This window comes from Pleuronectes platessa, chromosome 22 (assembly GCF_947347685.1).
Source record: "Pleuronectes platessa chromosome 22, fPlePla1.1, whole genome shotgun sequence".
In the NCBI taxonomy this organism is placed as follows: Eukaryota; Metazoa; Chordata; class Actinopteri; order Pleuronectiformes; family Pleuronectidae; genus Pleuronectes; species Pleuronectes platessa.
Genome location: NC_070647.1, coordinates 7,074,161 through 7,097,181, shown reverse-complemented (window position 1 = coordinate 7,097,181; position 23,021 = coordinate 7,074,161). Strand labels below are relative to the sequence as shown.

The following is a 23,021-nucleotide window of genomic DNA, read 5'->3' as shown; positions in this document are numbered from 1 at the left end:
CAGCATGTAAAATATGGATACTAATCGTTTTTCTAATCTAAGTTTTTACTTCAAGGTTTTGATATTAGTAAAAGTAGACAGCAGTTTGGAAATCATTTTATTTGTTATATTCACAGAATTACAACATAGATTCAGCAAGCCTTTATAATGGACAGAGCACAGAACCAACATGGTGTTGAGGCCTGCTGGACGTATCATACAAAGGCTGCTGCTTAAAGTCATAGGTTGATTAACAAGTTAAGTATAGTGTGTTCTAATTCCCAGATATCATCTGCAGAGGCAGAATAAAATATATCTTCATAGTAAAATGTCTACATGGCGAATTCTCCTTTTTACACCAACACCAAAAATAACAGCTACGAGCCTAAAATGTCCTTCTTAAGCTAAAAAATAAAGAAAGAATTTCATTAGAATTTGACAAAGAAACATTTTTTAAATAAAGAAATTGCCTTAAGCAATCAACTTGGTACACAAATACAAATGATAAATTCTCAGCTTTGGTTGATTCGTTAATGAGTGCTCGGCCGGAAGGCGACACCACACTTAAATATTGTCAAAGGGTTCATGCAGTTTCTGTTTGGATGTTCCAGATTTCTTTCGCCTCGAAGGATTTCCCCTTCACCTTGTTTTCATAGCAATGAACAAACAGCATAGACACAAAACCCACAGTATTATTTATGTACTATTCCGAATGTTTTCAGCATTTTCAAACTTGAGACGCCAGCTCTTTTAAACAATTTCCAGACGTTTCCTGTGTTGTAACCCTTGAAACAGCTTTGGGATCCATTGACTTGTATTGCGTTACGTGTCCCCATCCTACGGTGAATATTACTGATCTTGCAGGGCATGTGAAGTGCTGTCACAGGGACCAGAGAAGAAGTACACGTCAAAGCAGAGGAAGACTCAGATAAAGGTGCTGTGCTAATGCTGCTGCTGTTGTCATCGATACTGATGATGACGGGGGAGGGGGGGGGGGGGTCTAGTTGATGCAGTCCATGATGTGACACTGCAGGGAGTCCAGGTCTGGCAGGATCTCATTACACTTGGGACACGCGTGTTCGGGAATGTTCCCCTGCTGCCAGTCCGTACCTGAGGGTCAGAGACATTGATCACAACATGAATCTTCTGGTTAGATACTGGACAAGCACTTCCCAACAGCTGCGATCAGAGTCCTGCATGAGTCCATGTTTTCAAACCTGCACCCGCCTTCCCCTGCAAAGCTCCATACCAGATACGACCCATTACCAGCTATTAACTCCAAGTCCGCCACCCCCCTATTCTGGTTTATAGCCTCTTCGTTATTGTGGTTGAGTTGTGTTGTTGTGAATGTTTTTGTGAATTGTCAGAGCACCTGTGCTCCTTCAGCTGTCAGTGTGTTTCCTCAGTGATGACATAACCAGCTTGTGACTAGAAAAAGCTCATGCATTTTGGAACGTTTTATAAGCAGCAAAGCCACTGACAATGTGTTCACCACTGGCTATTTTTGACTTCATGTGAACCACTTCGATGTACTAGCTAGTGCGGGAGTGAAGTAGTAAAAGGATTTGTCGCGGGCTTTCACAATAAAACAATTCCTTGCAACCGACTAGGCTTCATATAAGCTTATTAAGATGTTAAACACTGCACAATCATTTAAATTCTACATAAATACAATATTTCTCAGCCACTTCCAATCTGCGTTTCTTTTATTTCTACTTGTACCTGTGAATTTATATTTTTCCCAGTACTTTTCCATGGTCCCCGACCCTGTACTCCAGACTGTGTTATATGTAACTACAAGCATAAACTGTTTTAAGTTGTGCCGTGTGGTTAAAGCTAAAATAGCTGTGTGTCTGCTGGATTTGTAAGTGTACTAACATACAGTATTTACCATATCAAACTCATATGCACTCTATTGTACGCAGCCTAGGAGGAAGGTGTCTTTGTAAGGCTAAACTCAGGGGGATAAAATAAATTAAGTTGTACCTCTTCCAACCAGGGATGCGCCGGCTCCACGTTGATTTCCTCCCGCAGACACATGTCTCCTCTGCATCTCGTTCAGTGAGTGCCTGTGGAGACGGACAACAAAAGCCTTCACTGAACAGAGGGCACACCGACAAACGACTTTAGAGTCCAGGGTATTGTACAACTAAAAACACTTCAAGACTTCTATGTGTTTCCATACCGGCCCAGTGACTCCATCTCCTCCTGCAGCTGCGAGTTCTGCTTCTTCACAAACTCCAGCTGGGCAGCCAGACGCTCCCTCTCTTCGTGGAGTTTCTCCCTCGCCGCTCGCTCAGCGTAGAAGTCCGAGGAGTAGACCTCGGCCTACACACAGCAAGAAAAGCAAGATGAACACCGTGGGACTGAAGGGAGCCATGTGAGCTTGATACTCCAGGTCTAATGCTGGACAACATGTAAGCACTCAACGTCACATGAAAACATGCATTCACACACTGACCTGCGCCTGGAACACAGATATGGTATCCAGCTCCGACTCTTTCATGAAAATCTCCTGCTTCATGTCATCAATCTTGCTCTGTTTTACTGCCAGAGCTTCTTCTGCTGCAGTCAGTCGAACCTGCAGCTCGTCCACGAAATCCTTTTTCACAAGCTGAGACTGCCGGAGCAAAGGGCAAAGGTCAAGCGTGACTGGATTTCATTTGTAAATCGTTTTTATATCACAACTCATGCCAGGGAGCTTTGACTACTCATCACAAGTGAGGTAATCTAACCCCAGAGAGATCATCCAGCAAACAGCTTCTAAATTTTGAAAACCAGGCAACCAATATGAAGAAGGTACAGTAAACAAAGTGAGGGACGGCTGTAGTTATTCAAAACTATATAACAGACTCCATCTCGCACCAGATACTGATATTAATGGCTCCAGTACTCCTGCCTGGTCTGGGTTCAGACTTATGCATTATGTATTAATAATGCACTCCAGTAAAACTACAAGCCTAATTTGATTTACACTCGGTATACCTGCATGTAGTTTGGGGTAAACCATTTGTATGTACTCATGATACAACACAAAACTACCTCTCTCTTCTTCTTCTTCTCCTCCTCTATGAGCTCATTGTAGTCTTCAAACAGTTTGGTATAGGCGTCCTTCAGCTGGCTTAATGTGTTTCTGTGAAGAAGGAAGTTACAGGTGAGTCAGGCTCAGGGAAAATTACTCTAATGGTGGCTCGAGGAAAAAGGTGGTTTCCAGTGACTAATCAGGTCAAACATTATGTTCTGTCATTTACTAAAGCCATTTTTCTGTAGAGCAAAACGCAGCAGAGATTCAAACGTATCACGTGGCCTGCCGATGTCTGTGTCTGCTGTATTTCTGTGTGTCCTCTGACCTCTCCTCCCCGGCCTTCTTCTGCTCCATCAGGCTCTGGGCCTGCATGCTGTCCAGCTGCAGCTTCAGCCGGTCGTTCTCCGACTGAACCACCTGTTTCTCCACCAGCTGAGCCCTCAGAGTCGCCACGTCCTGCTCCACCTCCCGGTATCTAGATCAAGGAAACGGACGTCAGATACAGAAGAGGAAACATTTGTATTGCATCCTTATTATTAATTTGTTTGTATGTTAAAATGTTATCATAGGGCTAGATGTTATAGTTGTTGCATATTCGCGCATGTTTGTGTGTCTGTGTGTGTCTAACCTGTCCTGCAGGTTCTTCTTCATGCCTTCTGCTTCGTCCAGCTTGCTCTGAGCATGCTGCAGCTCTTTGAACAGCGTCATCGTCTGAGACTTGAGATTCTCCACCTCAGATGGAGTCTGAATATTTCCAGAATGGCACACAAACATTACACATTAAACATTTCCCATCAGGCAAAGCAGACTTAGCTTCCTCTTTTAAACTGTTAGACGGGATAAAGTAAAAAGAACGTGACAATTTCACACAAATAAATAAAATATAAATAGATAGATAAGGATCTAAAAAAATACCTTCTCTTCCATCCCAGAATCCTCTTTGGTCACTGTGATGTCAGGCTGCATTGTCTGTGTGGATTCGTCTTCAATACTCTTCCTCTCCCTCAGCTCTATAACTCTGTTGTAACAAATTTCAAAATGTTTAAATCGGAGCTAAATGGCATTACTGAAAAACAATCAAATAAATCCAATATGGATGCAGTGAAGTGTTTTTTATTTAATGGGTGGGTCATCGAACCTGGCAGCAGAAGCCTGCAGCTCTGCCTTCAGCTGATCGGCCCGCTGGGTCTCGTTCCTCAGCAGCTGCAGCAGCTGGCTCACCGTCTCCTCCTTGGTGCTGTCCAGCCGGGACGCCGTCATGCTCATGTCCAGACGTGTGCTTCGCTCTGTGCCGCACACATTGTTCACGCCATCGACGCCTCCATCCTTGGAAGAAAAACACCCAATTAGACGCAAAAATGAGGTTCAATGGAAACATTTTTGTAAGAGGTCTTTCCTGGCCGGACTAGAATTACCACCATGCCGACTTTGACCACAAAAATCCAATCAATTCAGTTTTGGGTAGAAGTAAAAGTTTGTGTCAAAGAAATTATCTCGTGGCGTTCCTGAGATTGCTCATTCATGAAGTGGGACTGATGGATGCACAGATAAGGAAACATAGTCTCTAGTTGCTGCCATAATAACAGAAAATTCTTCGGGAAACACTCGCTCCATATGTGCATCTTTCTGATTTCTTTTATATAATATGTGTGTGTAAACGTTTTGCATCTCACCGAGACCCTGATGATCTCGATGAAGGAGTCGTCCTGCGAGTCCTCATCCGCCTTCAGCTGCAGCTCAGAGTTCATGGCCACCAGGTCGTTCTTCTCCGCCTGCAGGCGAGCCACCTGGGCACGCAGGGCCTCCACCTCCGCACTCTGTTTGGACGAGGCTGCCTGGAGAGCACACCACATGTCACCAGTGTTAGTTGGGTTATAATACAGTAGCTTAATATAGTGTAACACAGGAACATAGCAGTGTCTCTCAGCTGCTCCGATCCACCCTCACCTGACTCCCTTCTGGAGCTCCCCCTCCTGCTCTCCCCACCACCTCCAACCTCCTGCTCAGCTCCTGGTTGTCTCGGGTCAGCTCCTCAATGCGGCCTTGAGCCTCCTCCAGCCTGTTCTCCAGGAAGCTCCGCTCATCCCGCTGCTTCTCCCGCCACACGGACAGACCCTCGAAGCGCTCCTTCATCATCCCGTTGGACTGACGCAGGGCCTCTGGGGACGAGAGGCCGACAGAGAGTTTGAATAAATGCACATTGTACTGAATTACATTCCTTCCTACTGCTGTTTCCATCCGTACACGATGTCATTGCACTACAGCATCAGGAAAACAATCTGACCTTTGACCCAAGACCCGAGCCAGTCCAGATAATGACTTGGACAGAGTTCTACATTGTTCAATGCTGCAGGAACAACAAATGACTGCCTCCTCAACCAGAGCCTGCTGCTCTGACCACAACATCCTCGTCCCTCGCACTCACCTTTCAGGTCTCGGTTCTCCTGGATGAGCATGTTCATCTGCAGCAGCGTGTCCTCCAGCGGGCCCGGCTGACTGGGAGAGCGAGAGATGTCGCCGTTTATCACAGGGCCTCCAGACGCCATGATGCTGAGAGGAAGAAAATAAGAGGAGACGGAGAATTTAGACCTTTCTATTTAAGCATTTACTTAAACTTAAACCATGCCGATATTTTTCTCGACCTCTTATGTTCTTTTCTCTACATTAAGATATTGCGGATCTTCTCATCATCATCGTCATCTCTGTGGAGCCATACCCACTATTTATAACAGAACCCTTTTCATATTATCACATATCACCTGTCCGTCCGTCTGACCTTTGTCACTCATTGTTGATTTTGCTTGTTCAATCGTTTACTTTCGGTTTCTGACAGACACAACACCCCGCCCCCCCCCCCTCTCTTGTCTTCTCTCTCTCTCTCTCTCTCTCTCTCTCTCTCTCTCTCTCTCTCTCTCTCTCTCTCTTCCTAGTAACCATTATAAATGACTTGTAAATAGCCAAAAGGTTCACCATGAAATCAACTGGATACAGTTGATGATAATAATAATAATACATATTTTTGTTCACTAGCTACATTATTAGCTATATATTGCTTGTTCTTTTCTCTCCTTCTGGGTTTAGAAAACAACAATTTGTACACTTTGGATGAAACACACCAGTGAAAACATCACTAGGACTATTGTCTATTCATTTTCTGCCTATAGATCCCTTTCAGCTAAATGTTACACACTGGACCTTTAAGTATGATCAACTTTATCTGCCTGTTGACAGGAGCCGGTGAGTCAGTGATTCCGCAACAGACAAGGAGTGATCCCAGCAGCAGGTCACATGACTGTTCAACCATTAAATAATAAGAGAGCAGGGAGCCCCTGTCTGTCCCCGTCCTCACACACTGACTGGGATCAGGTCTCTGATGAATCACACATTATTAATAATGGAGGGATGTGACAGGACAGGTCGGTCACTTTATAAACACGATGTGAACCACAGACGGGTAAACAACAGCTCGAAACCGTCGTGTAACGCCACAGGCTCACTGATGCCACAGACTCACTGATCCCACGGAGATAGGTGTTGTGTTTGAACCCTGTCCTCTATGGGCCTGTCCACTGTGCCCCTGCTGCCACTCACTGAAAAGTTCAACACCGAATCACACAACACGGAACACGAGTCCGAGTCCGGACTAACTGCGTCACACGGGGGGTGTAAAAGGGTTTTAAGGTCGTTTCACTCACCTGCTGTCGGAGCCGCGGAGCTAAACACAGTGTGTGTTTGTGTCTGTTCGCAGTGTGTTCAGATCACAGACATGGAGAGACGGACACACACAAGTGTCCCACAAGCCAGATCTCTGTGCTAACGTCAGTTCACGGGCAGCAACACGGCACTTCCGGGAAGGGATTAAACAAATAAATAAAGTCACACTTAGGTGATGTGTAGTTCGGTCTGGAAAAGGTAGAAGATTGGAGATAATCCTATAGCAACACATTCATAATACATGGATTTAAAGTAAATGTAAAATAACAGATTTTTACTTTATTTAATTTTTACCTCTGATGTTATGTAGTTGTTTAGGCTTCAATGCATGTTAACATTGTGCCCAAAAAACAAAAAAGATACATAGAATTAAATTAAATGGAATTCAATTAAATTAAATACACAACACATGGAAATAAAACATATTTCAAAAGGTAAAACGAACAAATAAAAACTTATCTCCCTTGCGGACCATATTATACAACATTATTGTATTCAGAAATCAATTGATTTCTATTTTATTTGATCTAATGACTCAACTAAATATGTTTTTAGGTCTTAAATTCACTTGACTGAACCTTCAGTTGTAGTAAAGTAGTTTGTTTTTGTTTTATTTTATTTTATTTTTCAGGCTCAATTTTTTAACTTCCTGTCCACACTGGTCTAATTATTGGGTTTTGACGCAGCTCTGACTTGTGTTAATTTCTGCAGGGACTTTCATTTCCTTGAAATTACGTCATGCAGCAGCAAAGATGTGTATATAACGTGCAGTAGCGTCGGTGGCCGAGCCACAGCTTCACAGGTTCATCCACATGTTTTATACATCAGCTGCAGTTTGACAGCTGGGGGCGGGGCCTGCTGTCAGGGGGATTTCCCTGCAGGAGTCACCTTGCACTTGGAGAGGGGAGGAACTGGAGTTTCCCTAAGACACACCCGCAAAGTCATGTCTTATATAAATGTATGATACAATTAAACAGAACAATAAAGTATAACCAATCCCAGTGGAATATCTACCACTGCAAAAAAAATTGTTGAACTGTCCTGGAATATTTATTCTGCTAATATCATAGGTGTGAAATACCAGTTTGCCTCTTTTATTTGTAATCATTTCCATAGCAACCTTTCAATTAATCCATTCTGAGCATTTGTTACACAAAAACAAAAACAAGCACACGTTGCATTTCACTATAACGTCCACTAGATGACAGTGTTTTCCAAGCAAACCATACATGACAGTTCCAGAAGGCCTTATGGTGGGAGGACTGATGGGGAGTTTCATCAGTCTCTTCTTCAGCCCCACTGGTCCCACTGAGCCACCAATAGAAGGCCTTTCAATCCCTCAAAGCCCCTGGATCTGGGACCAGGAGCACCATCCCTGTTCCCCCAACACCTTCTCCTATCATGGACTTAATACTGACCTGGATCAGGAATCCCTGGAACCAATGGTGGAGGAACTGCTCAAAGATTGTATTGGTTTATTCAATAAATGTATTTATCGAAATTCCCACATAAGTGCTTGCGCTTGAATCTACTTAAAGTATTCAAATATACTGTACTATTTTTATATACTGTCTAACAATAACATTACCAGCATATCATCAGTACTATTACCATCATCTTGCCACTGTGTCTTATCTACCTATTTATCTTGTGTTTCTGTTTTTATTCTTTCTACCTCAATATTTTTATTTTATTCTATTGTATTGTATTTTATTGTATTCAAATGTACCGGCTGCTATGACGACTTAAATTCCCTTCGGGGATGAATAAAGTAATTTATCTATCTATCTATCTATCTAAAGTAAAAGTATTTAATGAATGCAGCGGTCTACTACATCATATCCTGTATATTGTTTAAAACAAGAATAGGACAGACCAGGGATGGGGTACGTCTGATGGCTGAGACCCAGCCTCTTCCAAATCCATTAATTTCTTCATCAGTGATGCTGCTCTTGCAAGAGGCGGGTTCTAATGTTGCCTGCCCGCTCTGATTGGATCAGTATCCGATCACCTCCTTATTGATGACTAAAAACATTTAAAAGACAATGTGAACATGTGACACGATGCATTGTAAAAGAGGAGTGGAGTAGAAAGTACAGATTTTGCTGATAGATGAAGAAGAGTAAAAGTGGGAAGAACCTGATATTAAATCTACTTAAAGTAAATTAGGATAAATGAAAAATGTACAGTAGTGAAGTAAATATTCCCTCATTACCTCTGACTATTGCCTGAAACCTACTCACCTACATGTAAGTCCATGTCAGGGAATTTAACTGTACCCTGGAAAACAGAATTTAGGACACTTCCCTGGGGAAGTCACAATCCTTCAGTGCTGCCTGGAAACAACTAAAAAACCTCTACTGAATATGTTCTCCAAGATAAGACACCACTTTTCTACCTCATTGAGGAACCACTTGCTTTTTTTAATCCTTTTTGTGTCCTCCTTAGATACTTTCAAATGCCTGATGGGAAGAAATTATTTCTATTAAAGAACCACTTGGTTTGAGAGCAGTGAAACAATATGTTGGAAAATGATGTTGAAATTACATTTTCAAAAAAACGTACTTGTATTTGCTCTACAGTGACCTCTGTATCTGTGAGAGAAATTTGCATCGGCATCTGAAACATATCTTGTGTGATTAAGTGATCAAATGTAACTGGTATCTGGTTAGGCAACTTCAAAATAGAGTTCATCCCACTTATCCCAAACAAATAGCACTTGGATGCATTGAACGTCCCACGAGGAAACCTCAGATGTCAGAGCGTCACATCAGACCGTGAACGCAGCACCGGTGCGCTCTGGACAAGCTCCTCTCGCTCCTGCAGCAGCAGATGAGAGAGAAACTCCACGAACACAACAGGTTGGAGCAGTTGGACTTTCTGCGCATTGATTTCTTTTTGTTTTATACTTTTAAATAAACTTAAATAGTGAAAAATGCAAATCTCTGCAGGAATGATGCTCGAATGGAATGTGGAGATTTGACTTTTGGGTATTTTGGGTCAGGTAGAGCATCCTGAAGCGATCAGGTAACCACGATAAGTGTTGACTTCTTTACAAGTAACACTTTTGAAACACAATATTAGGAGCTGCATCATCCAGTGTGCTAACGGACTTCACCGGGATGTTTCCTGCGACTCTCCTCCTCACTGCGCTCTGCGTCTTTGCGCACATGGGCACTTTTACGCACGGCTGCCAGCTGCCCTCCGAGTGGCGGCCGCTGAGCGAGGGCTGCCGGGCGGAGCTGGCGGAGATCATCGTGTACGCCCGGGTCCTGGCGCTCCACCGGGAGCCCGTGGGCGGCGGGGAGGGCAGCATGTACAACTCGCTGTCCTTCGGGTTCGGGTACGGCTACGAGGGCGCAGAGGAAGGGCTGCTGTACTCGGCGGAGGTGGAGCTGCTGTGCGACCAGGCTTGGGGCAGCATGCTGGAGGTACCCACCGGATCCAGGCTCAATCTGACTGGGCTGGGGTACCTGTCCTGCCAGTCCCACACGGTGATGGAGAACTACTCCTACTTCTTCTTCCTCAGGTGAGGATGCAAGGCCTGGACAAACACACTGCAATCACATCCAGCAGATGCTTAGACTCTGAATATAACTTCAAACTTACTCTGAACATTCTCAAACACACAACAACTCCCAGACATAAATGCATATAGCAGAAGAACAACTTTTAACATTCAATAACTCTTGTCTTTTACTTTTTGGATAAAACTATGTGCACTTACAATACAATGTAATTCTGAGGTGCTGGCTGCTTCAGCATTTCCATTAAGGGACTTGAAATTATAATTTTCCTCTGCACATCTCCTCCTGTCCATGTCACTTTCCAGGATGGACGAGAACTACAACATCCTCCCCCATGGCGTCAACTTCCAGGACGCCATCTTCCCAGACACCTCTGAGAACAGGCGCACGTTCTCCAGCCTCTTCCAGTTCTCCAACTGCACCCAAGGGAGCCAGCCCTTCCACACCTTCAGCCCTGAGTGGGACACCCAGGAGGACAACAGGGTAACAGCCTGTCTACCTACCACACACACAGACACACACGCACACACGCACACGTACACGCACGCTCATGCACGCACACACATGCACACACAAGTTTGTGGTGATGAAGTGTGAATTTAATTTCAGTTTGTTGGAAGGAAAGTGTGACAGAGTGAGGTCTTGGTTTGTGTGTGGGTTTGTGGGTTGTGCCAGAGGGTAGTTAAATTCAGATTCTAGGGATCCTTACCACATTCCTGTCAGCACAGCTCAAGTAAAGACGAAAGATTAGGTATCCACACACACACACTCACACACAAACATACACAGAAGAAATGATTCGCCTCTTTGATAGAATTCCAGCGTGTGATTGGTCCTGTGTGATCACGTCCCAGCAAGTTGAAGATCAGAGCGATCGCTGATTGGTCAATGTCCGTCTGTCTGGCTCCTCGGGACACCGGTCGTCCAGGGGTCAAAGGGCAAATAGCAAAGGTCCACATCTTTGTGCGGACAGCAGTTTGAAAGTGTGTCAGTCTTGCTGACTTGAGACCAGAGTTAAGCTGAGCCCATTCGGCAGGAGACGACGGGCCGGTGCAGAGGTTCAAGCATTTATCACCTGCTCTGACTGAAATAAGCAGGTCGCACCACGAACAAGACAGAACAAGGAGGAAAACACACTCAAGTGCTTTGCTTTAGGTAGAGCAGATGTTGACTGACTTAAAACGTAACTGTGTTTGTCGACTTGACGTTGAATTGGGTCTTCTATCTCGTTACATTTGACTTAATCGTCCCAAAATATGTTTGACTCGAAGTGTCTCCACAGTCTTTTAATTGTTTTTTGATTGGACTTGTGTTGAATGTCTTGAGACATGGACATGCTCCAAAACAACACAGATTTTAACCCCATTGCATCATTAAGGTAACTCAGAAATCAACACATTGCAGTAATCTAAGACACAAAATTGCTAAATTCGCATGTGTATCATTATATCATTGACTGTGCCATCCCAGATCTTGTTGCACCGCTCTGTGGAAACTGCACCTTGTTCCAGACCGAGCCCATCTCTGCCTGCAGCGTTCCTACAGGTTGACATGGCTAATGGTTCCTGGAATGGATTACAGGAGCGGGAGGTGCGGGTGGTGTCTTCCTCTCCCTTTCTCTGCATGTTTGACCTGCAGGGCTGATCCATGAGGTCAGAGGTCAGACAGACAGGGGTTAAACGCGCTGCTCATTTAGTGGACAGGCCCCCGCATGCAGAGGCCCTGACCCTCAGGCGAGGCCACGGCGCCAAACGGATGTTTCGCTCCGGGAATTTATGGAGGAGTGTTGAGATAGCAGGACCTCCTTCTTCCACGTCATGTCTCACCTTCCCTGCCCTTAGAACAAGATTAAAATCAGATTTGAGGCAAAAGAAAACCCCTCTTGCCTTTCTTCCCCCTCTGCTTTGTTTGGGCTGCTAATGAAACTAAATTAAAAAAGAAGCACAAGATCCTATTTCTAATTTCAACGTCCTGAATTTGGAGTTTGGTCCAAAGGGGACTTGAAAGCATTTCCATGGTCGTATCCCTCTCCAAGTGCGTGGAGGATTTAAAGAGATCCTCCAGCTGGAGTTAAAAACACAAGACGTCGCTGAATAAAAGGAGTTGGGAGGTGGTTTGCTTCTGGTTTCAGCCTCGTGGGAACCAGACGCCCCTCCACAGGGAGAGACAAGACACTTCCTCCACTCTTCTGCCAAAACCTTCAATTAGCTTTTGTTCAAAGGTTCTTCTTATCGGCAGCGTGCGGAGCCGCTTTTACCATGAGCCAGAGGTAGAGACTCCTGTAAGATCGTTGCATATTTAATACAGATTTCACTTATCATGGGCTGTTTAGCCTTCGGGGCACGGTGAGATATAGACGAATTCCCCAAATACCTCTAAATCAGCACTTTTCTGTGTTTATGTGCAGCCTAATGACATGACTGTAACCACAACGAGAGCAAACTCTGGTGGTAACTGTCCAGTAAACACCTTTAACAAGTTCTCTGTGGCATTAACATTTTTATGTGGACGCTTACTCTGCCTGTTTTACTAAGTAGTTAAAGCTCAGGGTGAATGCAGTATGTGTGTGTGTTTGTTTCCCACTGTCTCTGTCTCATCTCTGTCTCCCTTCTGTTCCTTTTTATCTCTTTATCGCTCACTTTCTCTCTTCTCTGTCGCTTGTTTAACATTCCACACACACACACACACACACACACACACACACACACACACACACACACACACACACACACACACACACACACACACACACACACACACACACACACACACACACACACACACACATACACACACACACACACACACACACACACACCTCTCAAAATAAAACTCACCCAGGAGGAAGAGGAGAAACCATGGCGACCTGCTCATTTCCAAAAGTTCCGTAATAAGCTCTTTTGTTTATAATCTCTATTTTCTTAATTTCCCCGCTGTCTGTTTTTTTTTCTAATTCAAATACATTTTTTCATTAGATAAAATTTGTGCTGTAGTCTTGTCCAGGGGGAAATATACTGAATATCACTGTGCCATGGCTCCTACATTAAGTTTACTACCATTAAACCTCAGTGAAACATCCATAGTGACACTGAATCCCCCATGTGGTCGTTCAGTGAAGTAGGACAGACGACATCCCAGAGAACATGAAGCTTGTTTCATCGAGCGATGTCAGACTTCATAGAGAGAAGAAAACGTCAGCAGAAGTGAAGATGTCGTAGAATTAGCGATATCTTTAAAACAAAATATATATATATATATATTCAAATCCTGGTATTCGCCCTTTCCTGCCGATGGGGTCAGCACAAGCAGTTCACATCATAGACATCAAAGTATGAAATGGATGGGATATATAAAAAGAATGATATGGAAATCTATCTATCTATTTATTCATCTATCTATCTATCCATATGTATAACAGTCACCTCCCCTTTGTTTTGACAATAGAGACACTGTCTTTCTGTGTTGCTGCCTTTAAAACTTAGCATACTTGCATTTGAGGACATTGTGTGCATTCATGTGTGTGTGTGTGTGTCTGCACATGTCCTCTAAATACTGTTTATACAGATGATGATGAACAGCAGGCAGGTGACACCCAGATGTTTTGACAGGTGGTGTGTGTCTGTTGGGGTCATGCAGCAGACTGAGAGCCTTCCTACGACAAAGAGTTCAAACTGTACAAAAAAAAGAGTATCAGTGTTACAGGAAGAAAAAGACTTAAAGGATATTTGTCTCTTGTTCCTTGTTCTAAGGCAACGGCTGTGCAACAGAAATGTTCCTTGTTTGATTAGAGCCAGTGAACTCTGGGGCTTGACATGTCCATGGTGAACTGACACATACACCGTCACCACCTCCAAACGTACAAGAACCACGTTGTCTCTTGTTATGCAGTTAAAACATCCTTGTTCCAAACCTACATGAACAACAGTGATATCTTCTTCTCATCTCTAACTTCTCTATCTTATCAGCTATCGCTTGACCAAATAGCGAAAGTGAATTTCCTAACATATCTCAGTGAATTATCAGTCATCAAAAATATCATCCTCCTACTGCAGAAATGTGAAAAACAGCAACAGAGACCATAAACTGTTGTGGACAAATGTGGTGACAAAATACTGTTGTGTAAGTTTAGTGCACGTGGTGTGAGTTTGTATTCCTGAGGAAGGAATACAAACACACACACACACAGACACGCGCGCACACACACACACAAACACACACACAAACACACACTCCCCACTGTGAGAGTGTTCACCCCTGCTAACCCCACATGGTTCAGGTCAGCTCTGCTCTAATGATGAGAAGGAAAATTAGGGCCCCTGCAACATCAGAGTGCGTGACCCTCACATTGTCAGGGTGGGGGGGGGGACACAGACACACACGAGCAGCATATACATTCTCCTGGTGTGTTTTTGAACCGTGAGCCGGGCGCCTATGTGGATAAATACAAATGACGAGGGTCAGGACCTCCACTTTTCCCAAATGCTCCCTCCTTCCAAGTGTGATTGCAGAGGAGAAATAGCTGTGCAGATCAAAAGACCTATGTGGTTTTCTTTCATTTTCTCAGAGAGGCTGCTGGGAAAATCCCATCACCAGTGCTCCCACACTAAACAACTAGCTGACGGGATGGCAACTGGTGGTTTACAACTGTTTGTGTAGCCGTTACAAAAACACACTTTCCTTCATGTTCACTAACTTCCACACTTTCCCTCTCTGTCCCCCCCCCCCGCAGCTGATGTGCTCCTCGGTGCAGGGGGCCCTGTTTGAAGAGGAGGAGCGAGGCCGGAAGCTGCAGGAGCGCCTCGCCGGGGCGGAGCGGAGGAACCGGCAGCTGAAGGAGCGCGTTCGCAAGGTGAAGCGCTCCCTGAGGAACGCCCGCAAGGCCACGCGCAAGGCCGAGCAGGAGGTGCAGGAGCTGCAGGAGAAGCTGAAGGCCGTGGAGCGGAGGGAGGGGCACCACCTCAACGCCATCACGCAGGAGGAGCCCTCACCGGGGCGCTATGCGAGCACAGCGATGCGCCAGCGGATGCAGCTTTAACTTGTCCCACCTGCCCCAACCGGCCACCCGCCTGGACAGAACACTGTGGAGAGTGAGGGGCTGCTGGGCGGCCTCTGAGGAAGGGTCGGGACAAACAATTATCCTCATATAAGAGCAAAATCAGCTGTAAAGTAATAATCCACTTAGTTTTGTCTCATTAATTCTCTCTTTTATATCTTTGATTGCAACAGCAGTGAGGGTTAGGAGGATTCCTGGTCCGCTACTTAGGTTCGGGAGCTGGATCACGCCTTAACCACTCCTCTAATTACCCATCAACCCTTCTTATACCTGGCCAACCCATCCTGCCTTGTTTGGCTCAAATCTCTACCTCCCTCTTCCATCCTCATCCCTACTTCCGTCCATTCATCCTCCCCTCCCTCATCCCTTCCAGCTCCATCCAGGGACTTTTTTTCATGTCTCTCCCTAGGTTCAGTCTGGGGGGTCCGACATCAGCTTGGGCAAAAATGTGCCTGAGACGGAACCCCCACACTGAGTCTTCATCCGCCCAGTCCACGGCATAGCCTCCCAGAGACATTATTCATCCGTCCTCTTCCTCGCCCTTCACATCCATTCATCAATCCACAATATCCAATGCAGCCTGATTGTCCTTCAAAAGATTTAACGATTCGTTGTGGCTTGGTCCATGCTAGTGACACATTATCATGGTCATTCTCAAATATTGTGCTTCCACCAACCTTTGAGGTCCAGGCTTTGAAACGAAATCTATGAGGTATAGATCTGTTTATGCAGGATCGATAACAAGAAAAGAAGAAAGTTAAATTGTCCCTTCACCTATATGTTACATTTTTATATTCGATAGTCTGAATTCAGGGGCCCCCTTCTTTCAAGGACATGGTCCACCAATGACGAGCTGAAATGAGACGGCCTGTTCCACAGAGGATTTCCTATTTGCGTCACTGGCTTGTCCCACTCTTAAAACTGCACGTTCTGCAGCCTACATGCGTAGCGAGCTTGTAAGTTTCATCACCAGCGCGAAATAAATCCTGGGATGGGTTGGCCTGAGAAGGATACACCTGTTGGATCCTTTGTTGCTCAGGAAGGGAAGGACGCACTTGAAGGAGCCTTCAAAATGGAACAGCCTAGTTTCTCCACTGTGGTGCAGGCCGTCTTCAAATGTCGCCTGTGAAGGATGTGGCCCCTGAAATGGGACACAGCTATTTTTCCCCTTCGAATAATCCCAGTCACAGTCACAATCACTGTGTTATCTTTGCTAACTCTAAACCCTAAGGACACTTTAGTTGCACTATGGATCAAGTGGTAAAGTCAGTATTTGGGCATTACAATCTGGCTCTGGCAAGTGCACTGTCTTCATAGAATCAATATGAGCAAATTAAATACAATATTTGTTCTTATAACAATCAATATTTAACATGTCTTATTAGTCAACTGTTTCTTCAGAGAGAGTTTTATACCAGTGAATGAAAATAATTGGATGTTTGATTTGTTATTAATTCAAGACTGAACGTCAGCTTGTATGTAAATATTTTTGTACGAACGTTTTTCTGCTTATAAAATTGAAATTGGATGAACAACAGTGTGAACTTGAAGTGTTTCGAAGAAGAATATTAACATCAGGGTCATCAGAGTGCAAATAGCAACACACACACACACACACACACACCCACACACACACACACACACAAGCGCGCACGCACACGCACGCACTCGCACACGCACTCGCACACACACAAACCAGTGATCCATTTAATCTCTACTACATAATTTAATCTCTGCCATATCATGCAGAGAGTCAAGGTCAGAGAAGACACTGCATGTGTATATGTGCACTATTTGGGAGTGTGTGTGCGTGTGTGTGTGTGTGTGTGTCTGACTGGTCAATCAAGTGACTGGAATGTGTTTTTGTGGGCAGCAGTGTTCTGAACAGCAGGATGTCGCTGAAATATTCCTCTAATTCAGTCTAGAAATCCAAAAGCTCTGGAGGGAGGCAGGCGTCCGTCTCATCACGAGACCCTGGTCGATGAGAGGAAAACAAATCACCACAACTCACCACAGTGAGAGGAGGGCTGGACGGACGGGTAGGGGAGGGGAGGGGAGGGGAGGGGAGGGGAGGGGAGGGGAGGATGAGGTGAGGGATAAAGCAGAAGTTGAGTTATGACCTGGCTCAGGTCATAACTCGCCAGCAACAACGATGAAACTAAACAAGTGTTCTCTCTGATAAAGATGTAACAGACCTTCATCAGCCTGGTCTGTGCTGAGTAGATAGAGAAGTACAACATGTGGAGGAAGTTCTTTATGCATTTAGTATACAATACTGCTTGACATATCGTGGTGAAGTTATCCTTCAAAATGTTTACCCTCATCAATGCTGCTAAAAACTTTAATCTTGATGATGTTTTCCTACAAGTGGCATCTACTGCACTTCTGTCCCTCCTGGGAGAGGGATCCTTCACATGTGGCTCTCTCTGAGCTTTCTATGTATTTTTACCCTGTTAAAAGGGTTTTTAGTAGTTTTTCCTTACTCTTGCTGAGGGTTAAGGATAGAGGATGTCACACCATGTTAAAGCCCTATGAGACGAATTGTGATTTGTGAATATGGGCTATACAAATAAAATTTGATTGATTGATTGAGCAACACTGCACCAACCAGGGCAGCTCTGGATAGAAGTGCTACTCCAGGGGTCAGTGGTTTGATCCTTGGTCCAGGCTGCGAAGTGTCCTCAGGCAACATACTGAACCCCCTGAAGGCTGTGCCAACAGTGTAAAGTGCCTTGAGTGGTCGATCACACAAGAAAAGCTCTATATTAATACACACCCCATGCAAATATAGCTGCAGAGCTCTGAGTCACTCAAAGAAATACAGCAACACTATAAAAAAAAGTGAAAAACTTTCCAAATGCATGTTGTGACCAGTTGTAAATGTTTAGACATGCTGCCCCGATCTAAGGTTTAAAGCTACTGTGCAGGGTCTTTGCCCGACTGCTGCAGCTTGTTGATTGTTAAAATGTTTTAAAGGTTGTTTTTATCTTATTTGTTGAATCAATACATAGTCGTCTGGGAATAAGAAACTGGGAATAAGAAACTGTGTCGGGACTGTGATAAATACAACAATCAAACATGATTGGCTGTCGTACCTGTCTGTCATTAACAGACCTGCCTGCCTGCCTGCTTGCTCCCTGCCCCTCACCAGTGTCCAGTCAGAGAGACGTACACCACTAAAGCAGAGGCAGAAGTTAGTGAGCCAGGCATGAGATGTCGGCCTCTGGCGGTTGTGAGTCGGTGAGCGTTCATGTGTTTTGGGGGAAAGCTTTGACGAGAGGGCCGATGGAAGGGGGTGGGTGTGTCGAGTCCACTTTGCCAGGATTACCAACCCTAGCCAGTCTGTTGGACTAACAACACACACACGTGTTTGGTCTTGTTTTCAAGAAGTCACCTGGGGTCGTTGTTGATGCCCCCCTTTGTCATTCTTCAGCTTTATGTACTTATCCACCAGACTCCCATTGATTTTAGGGCCATTTTAGAACATTTGGCACTTTGTACCTACCTCCTCAGTTTAGCTTAGTTCCAGTTGTCTGTGTGCACATGTTCAACTCCTGAAGATACCATGACACAATGACCTGGATGACCAAGTGTCTTCACAGAATCTGCATCATGACCCATTGTTGCCTCCTTCTTGACAATTAACTGCCGACTAAGACAAATCAATCGCTTATGGACATTTAAGTGCAGGTTAGAGTTTTGGCCTGACTCTCCTGTCACCTACCACTTCTCTCTATAGAGAGTTCTTCAACTACTTTTAAAAGAACATTATCTTGCATGCCTCTAAAAGAAGAGATCTCTTAAGGTCACTGGTGGCATAAGGACGCTGCTGCAAGTTTATTTTCAACACAGCTTACAGTTTGGGTTATTCTTCAGGGGCAGCAGGGGGAAACATCACATCACCGCCTGCTGTTCTCAGTCAGAACCGTCCGCCCAGATGACACGGGCCGCCCTCGAACACCTGGAATTCCACCATCCCTGCTCCGCTTCCAGCGAGCTGTGCGCTATCTTGCAGTTTCAGATGATCTGCCTGTAAATAGTGTTGTTAGGGCAATTAGTGAAGAACAAAACACCATGTTTCTGCAGGGGAGAGAGAGGGTGGGAGACAGGGGGGCAAAGTCCTGAATTAAAGATGAGGAGAAATCAGTTTAAGAGGCAGAGAGATCAGTGACTCTGGAGCACAAACACAGCTTGACAGCCAATGTCAACAAGAACTGTAAAGGGTAATTTGTGTGTGTGATTGTGTGTGTGATTGTGTGTGTGTGTGTGTGTGTGTATGTGTGTGTGTCTGAGCATGATGTTGTGTGTGCACGCTATTAGGCACGGAGCCTAAAAGGGAAGTGAGATACTTTGATTTCACAATTTTCATTTCAATGTTCTGGTGAGTGTGGGAGAGGGATGAATAATTTGAACTAAGCTGGCACATTCAGTGTGAGAGAGAGAGAGAGAGAGAGAGAGAGAGAGAGAGAGAGAGTTCCAATAAGCTGACATACAAGGAGAGTCCAAAAGAAAATCTGATGACTTGAACCTCAAAAAGCTGCCTCAGGCCACAACTCTGCCAATAAAGGACCAATAATATTGTAATTATTAACACAACGAAACAGCGACAGGCTCATGCAGAGAAGCCCAGCAGGCAAAAGTCAGCGAAGTGCGTCACTTCACTTGAAGATCATTTCAAAGTTGACTTCCAAAAGTGAGATTGTACGAGAGCTTATTAACTGTGGTGTTTCGGAGGAGGAGCAGGAAGCAGCCTGCAGCTCCTCGGTCTCATGTTGAGATATATTTCTGACTCTTCCTCTCTCTTAAGATGTGTTCAGGGCCAGAGTGGAATTCAAATATGGCACAAGTGCATCTCGAGTTAATGGAGCACGCAGATGCCTGTTTATCACACTGCAGAATTTGGTGTGTTGCAGTCTGTGGTTGCACTCTTGCAAGAGAACAGCAACAGCACTAATGGATCTCACCAGGTCCTCTGTAGGACAGAGGAGAAATAAAGTGTTATATTGTAAATATGAGGTTAGCATATTGAGCATATAGACTGTGATTAAAGATGGATGACGTGTTTCCACCTATTCCCTCTGACAAGTAATGAAGTAAAAATATCCTGGATACGAAAGCTGCCATTTCACGCCAATGACTAATCTCAGCTGTTTTTATAGCATCAGATTAACAGAAAAATTAGCATCAGTGTGTTTTTAGTAAAGAGCAGGTTATTTCACATCTTTAACTTTCAAATAAATGAATAATTAAGAATTAATGAATTTGCTTAGTTTAGTCGGCAGCTAATGCTTAATGCCTACAAATAGTTGCTTTCACAGAAACTCACTGATATTGCCTAATTGATACGAGGTCTGTTGAAACTGAAACCTGCTGCAAATGCACATTGTTGAAGTGGGAATACTGGGAGTGAAACCCAAGGCAGAAACCACGAAGGGAAGAAACATCTGTGGCCGATGTGCTTTTAATGCTTTAACCATAATGATATATCCAAACATGTGCCTCAACATCTGCCTGTCTGCTGAACATCTGTTTCTGCAGCATGTATATGGGCTGAATGGAGGTCAGAGCTGTGAGGAGTGTCTGGGGACTGAACACAGAAAAGCAAAGGTATGTATTTTGTAGAACTGTCGCTATTCTTTACACTTATAAGCCATCGCTTAATTTGTACACACAAAAACACACAACAACAAAATTACCACAACCACAGAATATATGGGCGAGGGGTCATCTTACGATCATTCAGGATTTATTCGAGGAGAAAAGACAAACGAAACACAATCAATCGCTCTGGCCTGTGTCGTCATGGTAACTCTGATATGTGCACATGATTGTCGAAGGCATCGGATACACAAGCCCCATTAACAGAAAGTCGTCATCTTCATCTTCATCAGAGCACAGTAAGTGCGGCGGGCGACAGTGCACAAGATGGGAGTCTGTCGTGGTCACATGCAGAGAGTAAATACAGCCAGCTAGCTCAGCAGGCGCTGGACGGGGACGCGCACAGGGGGACGCCAGGTGGGGGGGGGGGGGGGGGGGGGGGGATCACCGAAAAGCTACTGTCTGACCCGATTTCCATGAAATCTTTTGGAGGGGTGGGGCAGGACTCAAGGTAGAATTTTTTTTTTACTTTCTTGAACTGAGATACTAGCTATGTTTGTGAGTTTTTACGATGTTAACCAAGGCCTAAAAACAGGTGCTATGCTAAGAGGCTATATTTCTATAGGCTCCACAGTCACAAATGTAGAAAACTTGAAGACCACTGTTCAAAGGAAGTCAACTTGTAATATGTACTACAAAGCATACTGCCAAATAAACGCGCAAAAATGTTTCTAACACAACTACCAATAGAGGATTTACTGTAACTATTTGTGTTTTTTGGTCATCCTTCCATTTTTACATTATGAAAGTGTGAGGGGAGCTAAATATCTTTTAAAATCAATGTGAAAAAATGTATATGAAAGTATAATAGGCAGAGAGATTCTTTCCGCAGCTACAAACTGTTGGTAGAAGTGAAACTGCATCTTCCGCTGACCTCAGCTTTTCGTGGACTCTGGCATCTGAACCTGTGCGCGTCTTTACATAACACAGAGATACTAACATCATACAAGGGGATACAGGATTATGCAAACACTCATGGTGGAGTTGGATTCTTGAAGCACTTCCCCCCCCCCCGACATGCTTGTGTTTTCATCTTTTTTTTTACGACGATGCACTTCGGCATTGCCTTCGGTTAAAAAAAGGAAAATGTCAGAGGACGATGGGCAGATGAGAGCGGCTTGTTGTCGCCCCCCCAAAACAGCTTTGACTTCTGTTTCTGAGTCGGTCACAGCTTTGGATTTCTTCCTTTTAGAATGGCAAAATAAAACGTAAGCCTGAGTTCAGTAAACGATGCTTCTCACCCTCAGACCGAGGTGGTGGTGGAACACTGATGGCATTGAACTGTGCAGCTCTGCAGGTGGCAGTCACACAGTGCGGTACAGTGTATAAAAGCAAACTGCGGTGGGGAGTAAAGGGCAATTCAGCTTTTCTTTAAGTTTGTTTTTCTTGTCTACATTAAACATTCCACAAAGAATACAATCAACTTCCCCCGACACACGCCCATCCACTCACTCGTGCCTGAAAAGCAAAACATTCTTATATGTTATCTGGAAAATGATCATTCGTATTCACAATCTATTTACAGGAGCATCTTAAACATGGAAAGATAGATTTTTTTTTTTATTATCTCTGTCTTTGTCTCTTGAGAAAAAAACAAACAGCCGACATGAAACCAAAGAGCATGAACCTGAACCCACTGCCTGCCTCACGACACATTCGTAAACACAAAGCATCCCAACTGAAATGGACGCGTCGTATTGAATCAAGCTAAAGTCATGGCAGACGATTCTTTGTGCCAGAGAAGCACCTGGAACACCGTTCTCACATCGTAGCTCATTCAATACTAAGGATGAATATGATAATTAACAGATTTAAATTGTCTAAGAGGGACTCACTGTCTATCAGTGTTTTACTATAGCTGCTGATGTTTCCTCTGTGTTTCCTGATTTCACTTCCAAGAAAATACACTGGAAAAAAAAAACACTCCAAAGTGTTAAAAAATGCATAGCAGTAAATGGGTACTACACACGGTTACAGTGATTAATCAGATTAAGGTGATCATTGGAATATAAAGCCCTTACATGGTTGAAACCTCTCCCTCTGTTGTGACACGTGCACGGACAAA

The 23,021-nt window shown here is 44.4% G+C and overlaps 2 protein-coding genes across 2 annotated transcripts; one reads left to right on the top strand and one right to left on the bottom strand.

Annotated features, from left to right (window-relative positions):
- Positions 1 to 83: 83 nt before the first annotated feature.
- Positions 84 to 6,859, bottom strand: optn (optineurin). Its single transcript, XM_053414629.1, has 13 exons — positions 6,700 to 6,859; positions 5,430 to 5,554; positions 4,952 to 5,163; positions 4,678 to 4,839; positions 4,143 to 4,330; positions 3,920 to 4,022; positions 3,633 to 3,748; positions 3,330 to 3,479; positions 3,022 to 3,112; positions 2,441 to 2,599; positions 2,165 to 2,307; positions 1,966 to 2,048; positions 84 to 1,089 (listed from the first exon to the last, which is right to left on the bottom strand). The coding sequence occupies exons 2-13, from the start codon at positions 5,548 to 5,550 to the stop codon at positions 980 to 982; spliced, it is 1,638 nt and encodes a 545-aa protein (XP_053270604.1). The 5' UTR covers positions 5,551 to 5,554; positions 6,700 to 6,859; the 3' UTR covers positions 84 to 979.
- Positions 6,860 to 9,516: 2,657 nt separating this feature from the next.
- ccdc3a (coiled-coil domain containing 3a) lies at positions 9,517 to 16,820 on the top strand. The gene is made up of 3 exons (XM_053414991.1): positions 9,517 to 10,247; positions 10,551 to 10,728; positions 14,975 to 16,820. Exons 1-3 carry the CDS (start codon positions 9,841 to 9,843, stop codon positions 15,278 to 15,280), a joined length of 891 nt encoding a protein of 296 aa, XP_053270966.1. The 5' UTR covers positions 9,517 to 9,840; the 3' UTR covers positions 15,281 to 16,820.
- The last annotated feature ends 6,201 nt before the right edge of the window (positions 16,821 to 23,021 follow it).

Excerpts from the sequence above, each read along its gene's own strand:
- optn (XM_053414629.1), bottom strand. The coding sequence starts at position 5,550 with ATGGCGTCTGGAGGCCCTGTGATAAACGGCGACATCTCTCGCTCTCCC. Across the intron at positions 4,840-4,951 it reads GAGCTCCAGAAGGGAGTCAG|GCAGCCTCGTCCAAACAGAG; the intron begins GTGAGGGTGGAT and ends TGTGCTCTCCAG. Across the intron at positions 3,749-3,919 it reads ATTCTGGGATGGAAGAGAAG|ACTCCATCTGAGGTGGAGAA; the intron begins GTATTTTTTTAG and ends GGAAATATTCAG.
- ccdc3a (XM_053414991.1), top strand. The coding sequence starts at position 9,841 with ATGTTTCCTGCGACTCTCCTCCTCACTGCGCTCTGCGTCTTTGCGCAC. Across the intron at positions 10,248-10,550 it reads TCCTACTTCTTCTTCCTCAG|GATGGACGAGAACTACAACA; the intron begins GTGAGGATGCAA and ends GTCACTTTCCAG. Across the intron at positions 10,729-14,974 it reads ACACCCAGGAGGACAACAGG|CTGATGTGCTCCTCGGTGCA; the intron begins GTAACAGCCTGT and ends CCCCCCCCGCAG.